Source organism: Peromyscus californicus, unplaced genomic scaffold (assembly GCF_007827085.1).
Source record: "Peromyscus californicus insignis strain IS unplaced genomic scaffold, ASM782708v3 Scaffold_12__1_contigs__length_115047231, whole genome shotgun sequence".
In the NCBI taxonomy this organism is placed as follows: Eukaryota; Metazoa; Chordata; class Mammalia; order Rodentia; family Cricetidae; genus Peromyscus; species Peromyscus californicus.
Window position 1 is genome coordinate 106,343,191 of NW_026294413.1, and position 17,784 is coordinate 106,360,974.

A 17,784-nucleotide genomic window follows, 5' to 3' on the forward strand; every position below is an offset into this window, starting at 1 on the left:
CCAACCTCACAAGACAAAGGGTGGAGGGACGGGGTGGGACTTACTTCCGTGTGCTTAATGGATGAGCAAGCATGAGCTAGTTAGTCTGTTCAGGGAATCTGGAATTTTAGGTATGTGGGTATAGGAGGATATTTGAGTGTCTTTTGTTTTAAAGTAGTTTCTGCACTGCAGATAACAGAAGTGAGTCAGAGCGATGGTCTTTCCTAGCCATTAGGTAAGATAGAAATAGTCTGAGCAGGTTTTGTGCACTCTCCAGTGTGGTTAATAAATGGCACTGGGATCCTTGGTGTCCTTTAAGTTTCCAGCTAGTATAGGAAACTGCCACTCTTGGTCATTCAGGTGGAAGCCATCCCTTTCCCTAGTCTTCTGACATTCGTCACTTGACACTAGTCCTGTTCTTCGGCCACCTCTGGTCTTCACTCTGGTACACTGATGCATTTTTAACCCAGGATGAGGCAGCTGGAGAAGATCATCAGTACATCCTCCAGTCCCTGACAGAGGAGCCGAGAACCCGGCTGTACAAGGCTGTGACCTGCTTAGGTCACAGAGACAGTGAGGAGGCTTGGCTCCCAGGGCAGGGCACTGTGGGAGACCAGCCCCCACACTTACTTACCCCAGGAACTCTTGAGGATTGAGGAATAAGAGACTCAGAAATAGAGAGGAAGAGAAACAGAGAAAAAACACAGGATAGACTCGGGTGGGCCTGGATCCTTATCTACCGGCCCAGAACTGTATTTCAAAGGTCTATTTATAACAATGCCAAGGGGTGGAGCAAAAGACCTCCCCCTTGCTAGTTACAGCCACCTGGTACCCAGGCCCGTGGTCCAGTCAACCTCTTATGCGGTTCTGCTGGGTACAGCCACTAGGAAACCTAGTGGGCTCCAACAGGGCACTCTCTCTACTGTGTCTAACCTCTACTTTCTTTCTCCAGATAGAACCAGGTCCTTCATCTTCTCATAGTCAGCCTTTCGGTCTTTTCTCTATAGGTGTCTATCATTTACTTGCTTCAAGAACTGTTATATGTGGACTTCTAAAGCCCATATTTTTAAGTCCAAGACCAAGCATATGAGGCTTTTATTTTGAGTTGGACATATATGTGGTTTTAAATCACATTGAATCACTTAAGAAACATGTGCTTCCTCAGAATTCCTCAAAAAAAAAAAAATTAAAAAAAAAAACCTTCAGCAAATACTGAGGTGTCCCTGATATTCACTCAGATCTCATCTCCTCAAAGAATGGGTGGCCCAGGGCTCCATACCTTCTGTAGACTTACTGTCCAGGGGGCATGAGATTCCATTGGAATTTTGGCTCACTGGATCTTCTATGTTTATGGTGCTGTCTTCCCAAGCATGCCAGAGATAAAACAATTCCATCTTAAACAATGTTAAAGTAAGTAGGAAGTCAACCTATATAGTAGTGTTAAAGCATCAGTGGCCTGGGCTCTGCCTCCTCATCCACATACAGTCCTGAAGCTGGGTCTCTAGCAGGGGTGATGTTTATGCCACAACTGAGGGTGGCAGTGAGGGAAGACAAAGATGTGGGTGACACAAAACTCCATGAGAATCACAGACAGTCCCTGTTTACCCAACACACAGATCGAAATACCTCCCAGCGTGTGTCATAGTCAGCAAGGGGTCTGCCGTGCTGGGGATGATTTCCTGAAACTGAGAGCTGCTGACACTCAGCCAAGCCTGATCTGGAAAACCAAGAAGTCCTATTTAGTTTCTGTCACCGTTTCTGAGCCACACTGATGGGTAATTAGTGACATATAAAGTTCTGTTGTTCTCTCTCATTTCCCTTGAATAGCCCAGTGTTGGTTTCCTGTGCTCCACAGTCACGACAACGTTGCTGAACTGAACATTCAGTTTTAAATAAATGGAAAGGGCATCTGTATCTCCCCGCCCCTTTCGTTCCTCTCACACACAAAGACTATCCCCTTCCATCACGCTCTTTGTTCTTCCTGGCCACGGAGCAATAAAAGTGTTTGTTTTTTTGTGTGTTGGGTTGATACCTCTGGGAACCAATGGTGCCTCGCAGTGTCCTGAAAAAAGGTACTCTGACACGGGAGCACACACTTCTTGGGTTCCAGGACCCATTGTTTTAGATTCAGAGCATTCTTGTAGCACCAAGGGAGAAAAAATAAACCATGTTTCCTTGGAAAATGTATGTGTCTGGGCTACTGACAACATGACAATCTTAAACCGGATTTCCAGGCCTTTACAGTTAAACTATGCCAGCAACAATATGTTTATTTAGACTCTAGAATCCAAGGGCACACGTGTGAAAATCCTAAACAAAGTGCACTCCATGAGTGTTCTTGGCTCATGGGTTGAGCACTGGAGGTTGTTAATCAGGCTCCCGCTGTGGTAATCCACTGCAGGCAAGGTTGTGCTCACACGGGGAGACTTGTGCTCTGTTCAACATATTTCCTACATTCAGGAGAATGGTTGTGGGGTGGCTGTAAATCCCACAGCAACTGGTAGGGTAGAGCGCCACACTTTTAATACACAGAGCAGCGGTGCCCTATCAGGCAATTAGAAGAGAGAGCAAGGATGGCAGCTAAGCATTTATCACCTGCTACTTCCTCCTGTTGATTAGAACAAGCAGCACTCCATCACCCATGTCTGCAGAGCTGTCTGGTAGCCACTGGGGAGGGACAGAGGAGATGTGAGGCCCCTGCTTCTGAGTCTAACACCTACTTCATTTCATGAGTGTTTTGCACAATTCAGGATATATTGCTGCTTTTATCAAAGTATTCTCCGGAAGTTAAAAAAAAAAACAATGATAAATCACTCAGCAAACACATGTAAATAAAATCGAACACAAATGTTATGAAATCTATTAACGAGAAGAGTAGATGGCAAGGCAGGCTGGAAGAACGGCATGAGGGAAATATAGACAGGTGGTGGGTCAGTAGGGAGACAGGCAGATGACAAATGGTGACAGACACAGACATTCATGGTGGAAGCAAAAAAGAAATGATTGCCAGGGTTGGGGATTTAGCTCAGTGGTAGAGCGCTTGCCTAGCAAGCGCAAGGCCCTGGGTTCGATCCTCAGCTCCAAAAAAAAAAAAAAAGAAATGATTGCCAAATTAGATGCAGAGTTCATTGATGTCCCCCACAAGGCAATAAAAATTCCTAAGGATTATTTTTCCTTGGGTAGAAATTCTCTGTGCTTCAACCAGACTTTTGAAAGATTTTACCAGCTTTCTACAACCTCTCTAGAGGAAAGGGTGTCTGCTGTGCTGGACAGGGCCCTTCTGGTGTGACATCAACGAGACCCATTTTTCTAGCTTGTTTTCAGTTTGGGATATTAAACACTCACTTGGTAGATTAAGCCATTATCTTAATGGTTGTGATAGGGAGCTAAATGCAAAAACAATCTTGTAGAAGACTTCAGAAGTTCCCAACTCTTACATGCTGTGTACAATGCATTTGGCAAATGTTATGCTTTGTGCACCAGCTTTCTTAGCAGTGGGTTCCCTTGAAGCTGTTCTGGCCTGCCAAAGAGCCAGTTAAGCTAACTAAGTCTGTGTGTGTTCTAACTCTGTCTGATATTTTCCCAGTAAATCAGCTTGGTATACGTTTTAGTAAGACACTAACAGTCATCGTTAGTTTTGACTAAAAGGGTCTTTGGGGCTTACCAAAGAAAGAGGTAAGAAGGTGTCAGAGTCCGTTTGGAACTACAGGCAGTTGTGAGCTGCTACACGTGAGTGCTGGACACAACCTCTGTCCCCCATAAGAGCAAAAAATGCTCTTAGCCACTGAGCTATTTGTCTAGACCTTGGGTTTGGGGTTTTGCAGTGGTCCCTTTATCAGTAGGCAGAGCCCAAGATGCACCCTGAGGTGGATTTGGTCTCTCATGAAGTTAGCTGTTTATCTCCTCATCTTCTTGCTTGCAGGGCTTTTTCCGCCGAAGTATTCAGAAGAACATGATCTACACTTGCCACCGAGATAAGAACTGTGTTATTAACAAAGTCACCAGGAATCGATGCCAGTACTGCCGTCTGCAGAAGTGCTTTGAAGTGGGAATGTCCAAAGAGTGTAAGTGCAATCTCAAACATGAGCTTTTCCCCTCTGTTTACCTTATCTATAATATGTTTGCTCAGTTTCTAAGATCAAATCATGAAGAATGTTAACATGTGACATTCAGATGTGGCACTAAAGGCGTGCTGCCCTGGACAGGTATAAACAGAGATGACATGAAAATAAGATAACCGTGAAGATTTCCTGATCAAGCTTGAATGATAGTTGGTGAAAACCAGGTCATAGATGTTGTGGCCGCAGGTTCCAGACGGGTTCCTGACCGGGTAGGACTCCGGAGTGGACAGTCAGAGCAGCCATGCACTCCCTCTATACCGTTCTCCTGACAATGGGAATAACGGCCTTTGTAGCATGGGGATACATGAGATGAAAAGTCTGAATACTAGTGCAAGTATGAATTGCCTCTTTGTAGATGGGAGACATGGGATATATTTGTTTTAGAAGGAACATTTGGGCATTGGGGACACTGACATTTTTCTCAAGTTGGATTAGTTTTTCTTTTCTAAGCCATTCCTTCCCAACAAAAATAACAAAAATATTTAAATAAACTAAAAATAGCTTATTGTGCCATAAACATCTGATAATAGGGAGTTGATTGTCTATGCATTAATGTAAACAGATGGCATAGATACAGATTTTGTTCATTATATTTCCTCCTTGATGCTTTTACACAGAAAGGACTGTGATGGTGTGTAGCTCAGTCAGCAGGCCTAAAACAGCATGAGGATGTGTCCCAGGTGAATGGCTTGGGTATCAGGCAGAAAAAACCACAGGGATAAGTCACTAGGGAAGGTGCTAGGAGATGCTTTTGTCCTCCAAGAGCATGGGACAACAAGCCAAGAACCCTAACCAGTCCATGATTTTACTGTGCATCAGAAGAACTGTGCTGTGAACCAAAGACATTTGTTGGAGATTAGATCTGGGAAATCTAGCCCTATGGAGAAGCCTGGGCTAAGGAAAGGGAGCCCAGTGGCTAATAGCACAGCTCCAGGGGTGCTTGGCTTCTTGGGCTTACTGATGCCAGGAACTGCAATGGCTGCTTCTCAGGAGTCACTCGCATGCTTCTTAACACTGCTCCCGTACCTTCCCCTTTCCTCTCTGCTCAGTTTCTACTCTTCGGGATTAGGATTAACACAGTTAATCTTATGCCAGCCATAGTTCTCAGTTCACTGCGTGTACCTAGGCCAGTCTCAAGACACACAACTCAAAACTCATTCTTAGAACAGACAGGTGTGCTGTTCTTCCCGACGCATGTGAACAAGAAAGCGTGTGAGCACAAGAAGTCGTCTGCAGGACAAAGTGGGCCTTCTAATGGAAGCAGGTGACAGAAAGCATGCTCTTGACAGCAGCCCTGCACTGCAGTGCCAGCCAACCCATGACCTCCGCCTCCACCTGATTTCATTATGTTTACCAAGGGACCCATTATGGCCCTTGGAGCTGACGGCCTGTCCCAGGAACAAGCATGGGCTAGGCACCCAGTGCGAAGGGTTGTGTGCACACCACTCCCTCTGGGCAGCTGTGTCTGCAGAGAACAGATCACATGGCCACTCATTTTCCAGGTGCTTGATCTATCCAAACTCCTGAGCAAGTGAGTTACTAGAGAGCAAGAAATGTGGAGCTGTGACGTTGATGTTCAATTATCTTAGGACTGACCTTTCACCCCTGCCGGGAAAAGCCTGCTGACCTGAATGACCATGTTATTTACATAAGTGACACCAGGAGGGTCACCTGATGTTCTGTTTCTTGGGTTGACACCCATGCCGTGTTATTTACCTGGGTGACACTTGGCAGGTCACCTGATGACTCAATTTTGGTCCTGTCGCCATGGAGGTCACGTGCATTTCTGTGGGAGGATGTCAACTCAAACTAAGATTATAAATGAATAAATCAGAGGTGAACTTGGGGGAGATCAGTAGTTCTGTATTTGTTTTGTGTGGGCCGCAGACCCATTCCCTGCTTGTGTTACTTAAAACCCATATCCGGCATCCCTGTCAAAACTGGCAGCTCAGTTGGCAATTAGAAAAAATAATGTTTACACCCACAGGAAAACACAGCTTCAACTCTCAAGGAACGCATCACCTTAATTAGATTTAAAAATATAGAAATGGGAAGAAAATGGGATCATTATGTCCAACTACACAAAAATAAATACGTTTTTCTTAGAAGAAAATTGAAGAGGAAATAAGTACTTGGGATACAGAAATTGAGAGTCTAATGGAGTATTTTTAAAGCTGAAACAGAAGAAAGCAGACAAGTATGAGAATTGTAATCAATTATCCCACCCCATACATAATGAAGAGGAGCCCAGGGGTAATAGAAGCTTCTGGAATGTTAGAACTGAAAAGGGATCTTGGGGATTGATTTCACTTGCTTGACACCTAAGCGCACCAACACACAGAAGGACCAGCAGGTCACCCCAGCAATCCCTTCCTGTAGAAGGAGAACCAAGTCTCCAGTTCAAGCCTGCCTCTTTTCCTCACCCCATTTCTTGGCAACTTTAATATTCCTGTTTAGTTCCAGCCATGGAGCTTGTGGATTTGCTTGTTACTCTGCAAAATGCTGCCCAGGGGAAGGGCCTGAGATATGGCCAGTGACCTCCAAGAGTGTGGAGCAAAAAGCCAGGCCCCCCATCCATAATCCTGTTGTGGGTTGCAAGAAGTCTTGGATTTGCTATGTAGAAAACAGAGTACCGGGAGAGGCCTAAGCCTGGTGTCACTTGAACGAAATTACATGTATCTGTGTATATCTCAGATATACACAGATACATGTAATTTTAAAAGTAAAAGATAAATTTTAAGTAGCCTCCATTTTACTTTTATGAGAGAGAGAGAGAGAGAGAGAGAGAGAGAGAGAGAGAGAGAGAGAGAGAGAGAGAGGAGAGGGATAAAGGGAAAACATGTGGTTGTGGTTGTTTTCTGAGTCTGGCTTATTCTGACTAACATGATGATGTCCATTCATCCATTTTCCTACACATGACATAATTTCATTCTTTATGGCTGAATAAACTCTGTTGTTGTGTAAGCTCCACCTTTTTATCCAATTATCTGCTCATCTGCAGATTGGCACAAGGCTGCTGTGTGTCTCTGTTCCTGAGAATCACTCTTCCCATCCCACTGGCCCTCACCACAGCCCTAGGAGACACATTACTTAGAACGCTCCCTCCTTTTATTCTTTATGGCAACTGAGATTCAGAGACGGTAATCGTGCTCAGGGTAACACAACTGACGAGCAACAGTGCTGGGATTTACATTGTATTTATTTATTTATCTCTGTGTGTGTGTGTCTGTGTGTGTGTGTGTGCATGCATGTACATGCATGTGCTTGTACACACACATGTATGTACACCCATCATGGCTCAGGAGTGGAGGCCGGAGGACAGTTAGTAGGAGTCAAGTCTTTCCTTTGCTGTGTAGGTACCAGAGATCAAACTCGGGTAGTCAGACTCAGCAGCCAGCACCTTTACCCCCGAGCGCTCTTGCTGGCCATAGTAGAAGTAGTTTGATTATAAAGTCTGTATTCAAACTGAAATGTATACTGCATGCCATAAAAAGCAGCTTTTAAAACTCTGAATTCCTTTTTCTGCCCTGTTTTATTGCCAGGGGTTAATAAAACAATCAGCACACTGCTTGCTCTATATTAGAGATGTATTCCCTAGAATACCGTGTAAAAATTTAATTCTGATAGATCAAATTTGATTTTAAATGTGTAAAGGGATTTGCTAGTAAGAAGTACTCCTTCATAGTCCACTGCAGCACTGAAGCACTGGGTTGTCTCTACAGCTTTCTCGTGGTAAATGCTGGAGGGTCTTGTATTTTCTGAGGGTTTGACAGGCTGAGAGAGGCCTCTTTGCAGTCATCTGCCAGAGCACAGAATTTGAGAGTGCTAATGGTGAGTGAGAAGAATCGATTTTTAGCAGCCATTCCAAGAGTTTATGGAGACTCAGAGAAGAAGCCACCGAAGCAAGGGGATGCCAAGATGCAGGAAGAGCTCCCGAGGGACTCAGAGGCCGTGCCTTAAATAAAAGCAAGAAATACAGAAAAACAGAATACGCACCAGGGTCCTTCCCCATCCTCAGCACCACTGTAAAATTGCCAACCTGGGCTACTTAGCTATTAATATATAGTGACTGCTGGGCTAGCTTGGGACACTGTGTGAGACCCTGTCCCAAGAAAGACAGTGAGTGAAGGATGAGTGTAAAGAGAAGTCAGCTATGGAAAAGCAGCTAATTGTCCACCATGGTGACAGATTCAACAGGACACTGCCCTTGCCACGGCTACAGAACAAGCTGGACTGCTAGGTTGCTTAAGTCCAAGTGAGTAGTTCGGAGCTTTAAGCCAAAGCTTTTTATTTTTATTTGTATTTATGTATTTATTTTTAGGAAAAGCACTTCACAGTCCAGGTCCTTTACTTCTTTTTGTGTGTTAGGTCATGAATTCATGTGGAATGGGCTCCAGCAGCTCAGGCTCCTTCCTGTCAGTCCTCACAAACTGTGCTTCTCCAGGTAGAGCGGGCTGGCGCTTCAACTGAACCCATGTGCCCTTCTCTTTGGCTTCCTTTTTTCTTCTGATCATTTTCTTCACTCGCTTCAGGAAGCTGTCTCAGCTCTTAGGGTGCTTGACATGCTCAGTCTGCACATTCATTCTTTTGGCAAGAATCTTGTCCCTAACTTGCTTGTTCACAGTGATGCCCACGGCATGCTGGGTGACATTGTAGACTCTTCATTTTTTGCCATGGTAGCACTTTTAGGACATTCCTTTTTGAACAGGGACCATTCCCTTGATGTCTACAACTCTGCAAAGGCCCAGAGAACACGAGCTAGTGCCTTCCTCTTAACCTGTGTTTGTAACTTTGGCGAGTTACTGGAAGATGGCTGCCGCAGCTGAGCAAAGCTTTTATTTTTTACAGTCTGCACCTTTTAAGAACTTAAAATTTGGCTATGTAGGCCATGACATCTTAGGAACTGTCAAGATGGAACCGTGTAGCTGAGGGAAGTGTCAGCCAGGGATTCTGGTTGTCGTCCACCTGTGCCCGCTTGCCGTGATAGGCCAGCTACTCTAAGTGGCTAGCCCAGGGCTCTCCTGTGCTGCATACTGCCACTCTGTCACCTCAGCTTGTGCTTCTTCCCACAGACCAGGCTCCAGCCATGCTGACCTATGCTGCACTATAAACGTGAGCCTGTGTTGGCCTCATTCCTCCCCCCACTGAACTCCAGCCTCTGGTTATATCTTTCCTCTTGGAAGACCCATCCCATACCTTCCCATAGTGCTTTGCACACACCTCCACAACCCACATTCTTACTGTATTTCTGTGCAAGACTCCCACTTTGTTTATAAACTCTGGAAAAATCACTTCTCTGCCTTTTGGCTACAAGTGAAGTTCATGTATATCCAGAATATAATTTTCCCCTATTTCCATCTCTTAGCCCCTTCTACTCACCAAACTTCTTCCCAAACTTCATGCCTTTGTGTATGTGTGGTTGACCACTGCACCACTGACTTTAATTAGGGTGGCTTGCATGAGCATGGGGGAGGGTTATTTACTTGAATAAGGGCAGCTTACCAGTGGCCAACCACCGAGGAACATGCCTCCCCCTGTCCCAACGACCATTAAGGGCCTGTAGTTCCTTAGGGAAGGGTGGCGACCTTATGAGCCCTTCCCCCATGAGTGCTGGAGTGTTGATGGCCCAGGCTTGTACAGAGCTTTTGCAGGTAGCCGTTGCTGCTGGGGCACCGTGAGCTCCCTGGTGTAAACGCCATGTCCGGTCTAGAAGACAGCCAGCTTTCCCAGCACCCCCACCCCCACCCCCAGCTCTGCATTCTTTCCATCCCTCTTCTTCAGTGTTTGCTGAACCCTGGAGCAGGTGGTAGTGATGTATTTTGGGCTGAGCACTGATGAGTCACTTTTTCTCAGCACTTTGGCCAGTTTTTAAAGATAACCTTGAGCACCTCTCTGGCTTGACTTGCTGTAAAGCTGTCCAACACAAAAGAACTCTGGGTGGGTATCTGTTCAGTCAGCATTCACTTACCTGTTAGGGCCCAGAATGGAGCCAGAGTGTGCACACACAGCTCAGCATGACTTTAGAAGTGATCCTTTTCATCCTGAGCAGATGACAGTTCCTACAACCAGTTTCTTCCTCCAGTGTCTGGTTAAACAGAGAAAAAGTGTTGGGGAGAGCAGGCTCCTTCCAGAACTTATTCTTCCCAGCTGGGGCAACTCAGGTGGGAAGATGTGGGTTTCAGGGATCGCCTGCACCAAACTTCCACAACCAAACTGTTCACTGACAGGAAAGGGGCCTTAAGCATCGGGCTCTGGAGGTTGTGAGGAAAATGAAGGAAGAACCATGCAGAACTATGACTCCTATGCTGAGATTGGGGGTCAGTAGTGGGCTGAGATGCTCCAGCCCACAGCCAGGCGTCCATGGTCTTTTCATTCAGAGACCCCCATCTCATGCCAACGACACAGACTTGCAGATGGTCTCCAACCTGTAACATTTCTGCTTTTCTTACTTAAACCTATAGGCTGCAGATTGAGGGAGGCTACCTCTTTGAATGACTTTCTGAGGTCGTGTTTAAGTGGCCTATGCTCTTGAGTAGGGGCCTAAACATCTTTGATTTTGTTCACACACACACACATACACACACACACACACACACACACACACACACACACACACACAAACTGTTTAGTGTCTATGTCACATGTCACAGTGATTTTTTGGTGTTTTTTTTCTTTTCATTCTGTGGCAGTTTCATGAGTGAATTTATAGAAAGAACAACTGAATGATCTTCAAATTTAAGAGTCCCTAAACTTATTGAGGCCTTTGCATTTGAGGTATTTTGAACTTAAAAACACCCCCTTACAAAGTCTCTAAATTCTGAGGTACACGCGCAATACGACCACCCTAAGGGCAGGTTTACCTCTGACAACGCCTCCTGGACAAGTCCCTCCAAGCACCCCTGTCCTGACCCTATGCTGATTCACATTCAAACAAACCTTCACCCCAAGCACGATCACCATCAATGGTCTTCAGACTTACCTCATGTGCCCACTGGCTCCCCTGCCGGCTTGCCCAGGCCTAATAACAGGGAAATTCCATGGTAAGTTTCCCAGTGTACTCAGGAATTTCCATAACAATCATCATCTGGGCGGGTGATGTCTTTCTAATTTTAGTTTATTTCCTCATTCATAAGTTGCCACCCAGCTTATAACTGCTTTTGCAGATTTTCTGCTCTGCAGAGATGAGCCTTTAGTAACCCTCACCTTTTGCTCCATGGCCTGTTGATCCCCCTCACACCCCAACAGCAAGTGACAAGCTGGGAGATGAGTGCCAACCTGTGACAGCCCAGGAAGTAAAACTGCACCTTCTATCTGGGCACTGGTCTTATGACCACACGCTAGGGCTGAAGGAAGTGTGGACGTTCCTTCAGCTTTACTGACCCTTCTCACCACTGCCTTCTCTCCTGAGAGAGGGCACTTGGTCCAGCCTCCCCTTGAAGACCAGGCGTTCCTATCACACAGCAGGCCAGAGCAGGAAAAGGCGCAAAGGGCTTTGCATGGTTTCCAACAGGCAGCTTTCTCGCTGCCCTCCTGCCCCAGCCATAGTGGAGCAAGCTGCCCAGACCTGAGGACTCCCCGCCACCTTGCAGGGCCATGTAGACCACAAGTGTGGGGACTATGCATTTAATGCTGTGCTTGGCATACAGTAGGTGCTAAACACAGCCGGTCTCTTGCTGTTTGTGGGGGGTGACAGCTTCATGCCACTGCCTAGCTGTCTGTGGCTGTGACCACAGCCTGCATGAGCCATTGCAGGAGAGAAGTGGGGGCCTTTCTTCAGTTTTTTATAATGACACTGGGTGGGCAGCTCCAAATGTTATGCTAAAGTGCCAATAGCAAAGCTCCTGAGCCTCATTTCTAAAGGGAATGCTTGCCTTCCCTGCCTTCTGCACATTGAGGGGCAGATGGCTCATTTGCCCGGAGTTGCCTAAATGTATAACCAAATAATGGGACAATATCTGAGTGTCCTAGAACCCAGCTCCAGGGATCTCTCCCTGGGTCAGTTAGAATGACGGGGGATCATCAGAATCTCTCAGGTAGTGGAGGCTGAACCATCGTCCCTTCCACCACGCTCCTTTCTCGGCTCTACCGGCACCTTCCTCTCCCTCAGCAGGAACTTGTGGCTTACCATTATCTACTTTGTCCCAACCACATCCTGCCCACACTTGGTCCTCCTCTTCAGGACTGCTCGCGCAGGCAGCTACGTGAGGAACCAGCAGTAGAGGGCATGAATGCAGCCTGGTGCTGAGTAAGGTCAGTGAGTCCCTTATCTGAATCCCAGCCTCCTGGGACTGTGGGTCGTCCCGGGTAGGACAAAGGACAGGAAGATGGACTCTGTGCTCTGAGGTCCAGAGGCCTGCCAGTATTATTTCTCTCATTGCTACAGCCAAATACTTGACAGGAAGCAACTCAGTGGAGGAAGGAATTGTTCTGGTGGAGGGTAGGCTCCATCATGGCAGGAAAGCCAAGTGAAGGGAGCAGCCCTCGCCTGGGATGGCGGGAGGACGAGACTGACTGCTCACATCTGAGCAGATCAGAAAGCAGCAACTTGGATACTGGCATTCAGTTGCCTTTCTCTTTTTCCCCTTTAAAGTGAGTATGGAACTCCGGTCAGAGGACGGTACTGCCCACCTGCACCTTAGACAAACCCCTCTAGAAACACTTTCATGCAAACCCAGAGGTGTGCCTCTGGAATGGTTCTACCCCCAGTCAGAGGCAAGTTAACAGTCACACTTCCTGAAGCCACACTGTGGTTTCTAACACCCAGGATTCTTCCAGCCACACTCTGCTTCTCCAGTGATGCAGTTTCTGGCATGCTCTTCTGTATCCCATCTACCTGTGGGGTTTAGTTCCCCAAACCACCAGGTTACCACTGCGGCATTTCTCCAACCGCAGTCTATGCACACGAGACAACAATAACTTAAGGACAGTGAGCTTGCCTGGAAGAGCTTCAGGTCCCACAGTGAGTAATTCCCAGTGCGGGACTCATGTAAGCGTTCAGTTTCAGCAATGCCAGGACATCCTTAATTAATACATCTACTCTCTCCTGATCTCACCAACACACACGAAGGAGGGCAGTGAAACCCAGCTGAGACTAGTTGGATCGACTTCAGAGGCCTGCAGACTTTCTTAAGTGCCAGAGAGTAAATATTTTAGGCTTGGCAGAACCCTCGGAGTCCCTTGTGACCAGAGTGTGGCTTTCTTCCAATAAAACTTTATTTACAAAAATAGGCTATTGATCTGAAGAACCTGTCTTTTTTTTCTGTTTATGGCAAACAATATTACATTCCTCTTTGTGGTGGCGCCTCATACACTTCCTCTGCATTTTATTTAAGCAACAAGTAAATAAAATCAATTAAAAACAAAACCCTAAGTGTGACTCTGTGAAATACCGTGAAGATGGCGCTGGGAGGGTTAGTATTTGAGACGAGACGTCCTGGTTTATGTATTGAAACAGCCTGGGCTGGAGGCTGTAGTTCTGCAGTTGCTGGAATTTTCTCACAGGGCCACCTCTGTCTTGCAGAGCCTTCTTCAGCTCCAGAGCAATTCACAGCTGGAGAACAGGCAGGGGTCTTGCATGGTATATGTGTATTCATTTGTGTGTGTTCATGTATACATGCACATGTGTGTCTGGGCACATATACAGGTGTCCATGAATGTGGAGATTGATGTCTTCCTCAATTGCACTCCATCTTATGTTTGAGATAAGATCCATCACTGCAGGGTGGTGGTGGCACACACCTTTAATCCCAGCACTCAGGAGGCAGAGCCAGGCAGATCTCTGTGAGTTCAAGGCCAGCCTGGTCTACAGTGCAAGATCCAGGACAGGCACAAAAAAAAAAAAGATCCATCACTGAACTTGGAGCTTGCAATTTGACTAGACAAACTAGTGAGCTCCAGGGTTATCCCTGTCACCACCTCCCCAGCATTGGGATTATATCCATGTGGCACTGTCACTTGTTAGGTGAGTGCTAGGGATCAAATTCAGTTCCCTGTACTTACACAGCAATCCATTATCCTCTGAGCCATCTCTCTGGTCCAGTTGGATCCTCAGGATTTGGATTTGGTCCCATGCTAACATAAGCAGGGGCCATGAGTGGGTGCACATGTTGAGGGACGTCGAGCATCAGGTGAGTTGATGATGGAATGTGGGACCTGTGAAGGACATCCAGTTGCCTTGTGCCTCTAACTCCCCAGGAGCAACCAGGCAGAGCTGTGTCATACAGCGGGCACTTGGGCAGCCTGGATTCAGGTCCCTGCCCACCACCCATCTCTGTGTAACTTTGGCAGATTCCTTAATGTCTTGGGCCCTGGGCCTTAGGTTCTTAGTTTACAGCCTGAGGATAAGAAGAGCTCCTGTGGCTGTTGTGAGGGATAGACAGTAATACAAGGCTGGAAACAGAACTTACTAAGAGCCAGCTCAACCTTTGGCTCTCCCCACCACGGTGCTAGGTGTGCCTGCCCCCCCCCCCCAGGAGCACATTCCATCAGCAGAAATATAAGTAAATGTACAGAATAACAAATGCTCTGGCTACCCCATAGGCCAAGTGCTCAAAACAAGAACGACCCTTGCTTTTTAAATTTGCCCCAGGGGTTCAGCTTTATACCCACAAAGTGAAGTAGTAGGTAGTCCAACCCGTGACAGATCTTCCACCCCAAACCAGCTGATGCTGGTCAGGACTGATAGCTCATCATGGCTCCCAGATCAATCACCAGTGTCTCTGCATGAGAAGAACCCAGCACAGCCTTCAAGGCATGTCCAGAAGAAACCAGTCTTGTGTGCCATCTCCGTTACCACATGCCCTGCACCCACAGCTTAACGCGCCCCACGATTGCTGTAACCTCAAGGTCTGTGTACTGGGCTTTCTGTCCTCGGTGCCCTTACCTTGCTCTTTCCCTCGGGGCCTCCTCTACCCTATGTGAACAAGGTCCATACCAGGCAGAGTCATGGGAAATGCATCAGGGGACATGTGTGGGTCGCTCCCTCCTCTCCATGATGTGATTGATATTTGCGACACCTCTGTTGAGATGACATTCAGAGTCAAACTTGTTCTTGAGTCCTGGAGGTGTATGTGTGTGCGTGTTTGTGTGTGTGTGTGTGTGTGTGTGTGTGTGTGTGTGTGTGTGTGTGTGCACGCGCGTGTGTGTGTGTTGTGAAAGAGTAAACTCTCCCCACAGTTACCACTTGTGCCTTCCAAGCCTGGAAGGTGGGAACAGAGTCTGCGCCCAGGGCCTTATACTTAGCACAAAATGGAATGGTCTGATGAGAAAGAGTGACTCCAAATGAGGAATGATGAATCAGGAGCCTTTTAGTCAGCTCCTCAAGAGCTGGAGATTTAAGTCACACAGAACTCAGGTGAAATGTAAGTTCACTGATACAGTGAGCCAATGCTGTCTTCCCCGTTCCTCTGGAAGCTACCTCATGAAATGATGCCACGGTGCTTATTATTCCATGGTGGGCAGAAGCAGATAAAGCCAACAAATAGATCCCCACAGAAAGACGTATGTCAACACACATGGATGCACGTGCCCACACGCATCTTCAAATCTGTAATTTGTTTGAGTGCGCTATTATTTTATATAGTTCTGCTAAGAAAATAGCACCCCTTAAACTTGGATGCACTAAAGAAAGGCGGCAGGCAGTTTTGGAGTAAGAGAGGGGGAAAGGAACAAAATATCCACCCTGTGAAAGGAAGGAGCAGCTCTCATTCTTGGCTGCAAATGCTCTGTTTTCATCCTGAGCTATTTTTCACTCTGCTCTAAATAGACGTTGATAAAACCCTGTGCCCAAAGACGATCCCCAGCACAGAGAGCTGGCTGGATAAATACACAAGTGCGTCTAATAGCTGGCAGATGGCCCGTGTTTGGAAACAAATGCTTCCATGAGAGTAGCAGCCGGGAGTTCTCCTGTGGCCCCTGGGTTCTGGGTGGTGAAGGGAACACTGTAAGTACCTTCTCCAGTGACAGTGACAGCAATTCTCTGGAGGGTGGCTACCTAAATTGCTCAATAAATCCACGTGCATAACACAGTCTAGAGTATGGCTTCTTGAAGCGGCACCACACTTAGCCCCCCTGCCTCTGCCACTGTAAAATACTGGTTATCTCAGCTTGTTTCTCCCATGCTCTGCCTTTCCAGGCGGAGTGCAGACTTGAGCCCTGAAGAGCTGGGGGAGCAGAGGCAGGTATGTTCAGTGTTGGAACAGGGAAAGCCAGCATTGCGCTTGTTCAAAAGCAGTCCGCTTACCTTCCCAAACGTCCTGTAAGGCATTTTACCACGGTGTACTACCTCCATGATTTAAAAAAAAAGAAAGTTTTATCTTCAAGGTATTGAATGACGGAAATGTTATTGGTATGGGAATACGCACCCACTGTCCATCTTTGTTAGTGGGGAAGAGAGTCATCCCATCACTTGGTCTGGCTTCTAATCCTGTTTTGATTCTGCAACATTGCTTAAATATTAAAACAGTGCTGAGAAACTTCACTGCCTCTTCAAAATAGAGCCATTTAGAAGTGCGCTTCCTCAGAGAAGACTGAAGTGGTTTCTGACCGAAGGTTTAATGATGCCAAGGAGAGAACCAAGTGTGAAATGTAGTGAGGGATGGACCCCACTTTGTTTCTTTGGATGGGAACCATTTTCAGCTGAGTGGAAACTTGGCTGTGGAACCTGTGGACTTTGAACTCTCAGAAGACAGAGACCCTGCTGCCCAATGTGAACTCCTGACCCCAGTAACTCATGCTGCTAGTAGTTAGTTCAGGGAGAGGACCATCAGGGCTCCTGCTGGGCTTCTGGAGCTGCAGACACTTGGAAACAGCCTTCTCTACAGTCCTCAGGAGGATAACGATGTCCAGGTCTTTAGAAGGCATTAATAATAGTGTTCTCCAGGTGACTATGTGTTCTTGTGATAGCATTATGTCATCAATTGAAACTACCCTAGAGAGACATACAAGAGCTGGTGAGAGGTGACATCAGCAGAATTCTCATTTGCAGCTGGATATAAATCAAACAAAAGGTTGGAAGACCATTTGGCTTTGTTCTCTAAAACCAAAGAATATCACATAACCAGGAATGCTACCCCAGGTATGTAGAAATGAGCAAATAGGTATACAACCCCCCCCCCCCACACACACACACACACACACGCACGCACGCACGCACGCACACTTGCAGCAAGTTTTCCATGCCAGTCAGACGTTCAGGGACCCATAAGTCCCTCAGCTGTAGATGTGGTTGTAAACAGTGACATGTCAAATATTTCAATGTGCACAACAGCAGAAAAGAACCCACTTCATGGATAAGACAGACATCAGACATCATACTGAATGCACAAGTTCAGAAGAGGATAAATATTCTCTGGGACTCTGGGATTGCATTTGTATGAAGATTGAAAAACAAAACTAATCCCTGTGATGGAGCTGAGAAGGGCTGTTACCCCGAGAAAGAGGATGTTCCCTTCCAAGAGACACCTAGGAGCCTTGTGGGAAGCTAGACACTGTAGAACTCAGCTAGGTGTTCGGGGTCACACACCTCTACTACAGAGAAGAAGGAGCGGGGGAGGACCGGGTGAACCATTTCTCCCAGTCCAGCAAGGTATTAGCTGTGTCTGAATAATGTGCTGTCATCTCACCAGAATTTCTTTAGTTTCTTTTGGTGCTGTTTATGATGTTGAGATGGAACCCAGAGCCTCAC

General features: G+C 46.7%; 1 protein-coding gene across 3 annotated transcripts in view; it reads left to right on the forward strand.

The window, feature by feature from the left end:
• Positions 1 to 17,784, forward strand: part of Rarb (retinoic acid receptor beta) — a 655,545-nt gene that overhangs the window by 574,893 nt on the left and 62,868 nt on the right. For all 3 annotated transcript variants that reach the window (XM_052734053.1, XM_052734054.1, XM_052734055.1), the window contains one exon: positions 3,902 to 4,043. In XM_052734053.1, coding sequence (XP_052590013.1) covers positions 3,902 to 4,043 — 142 coding nt within the window. The remainder of the gene's footprint in view (positions 1 to 3,901; positions 4,044 to 17,784) is intronic.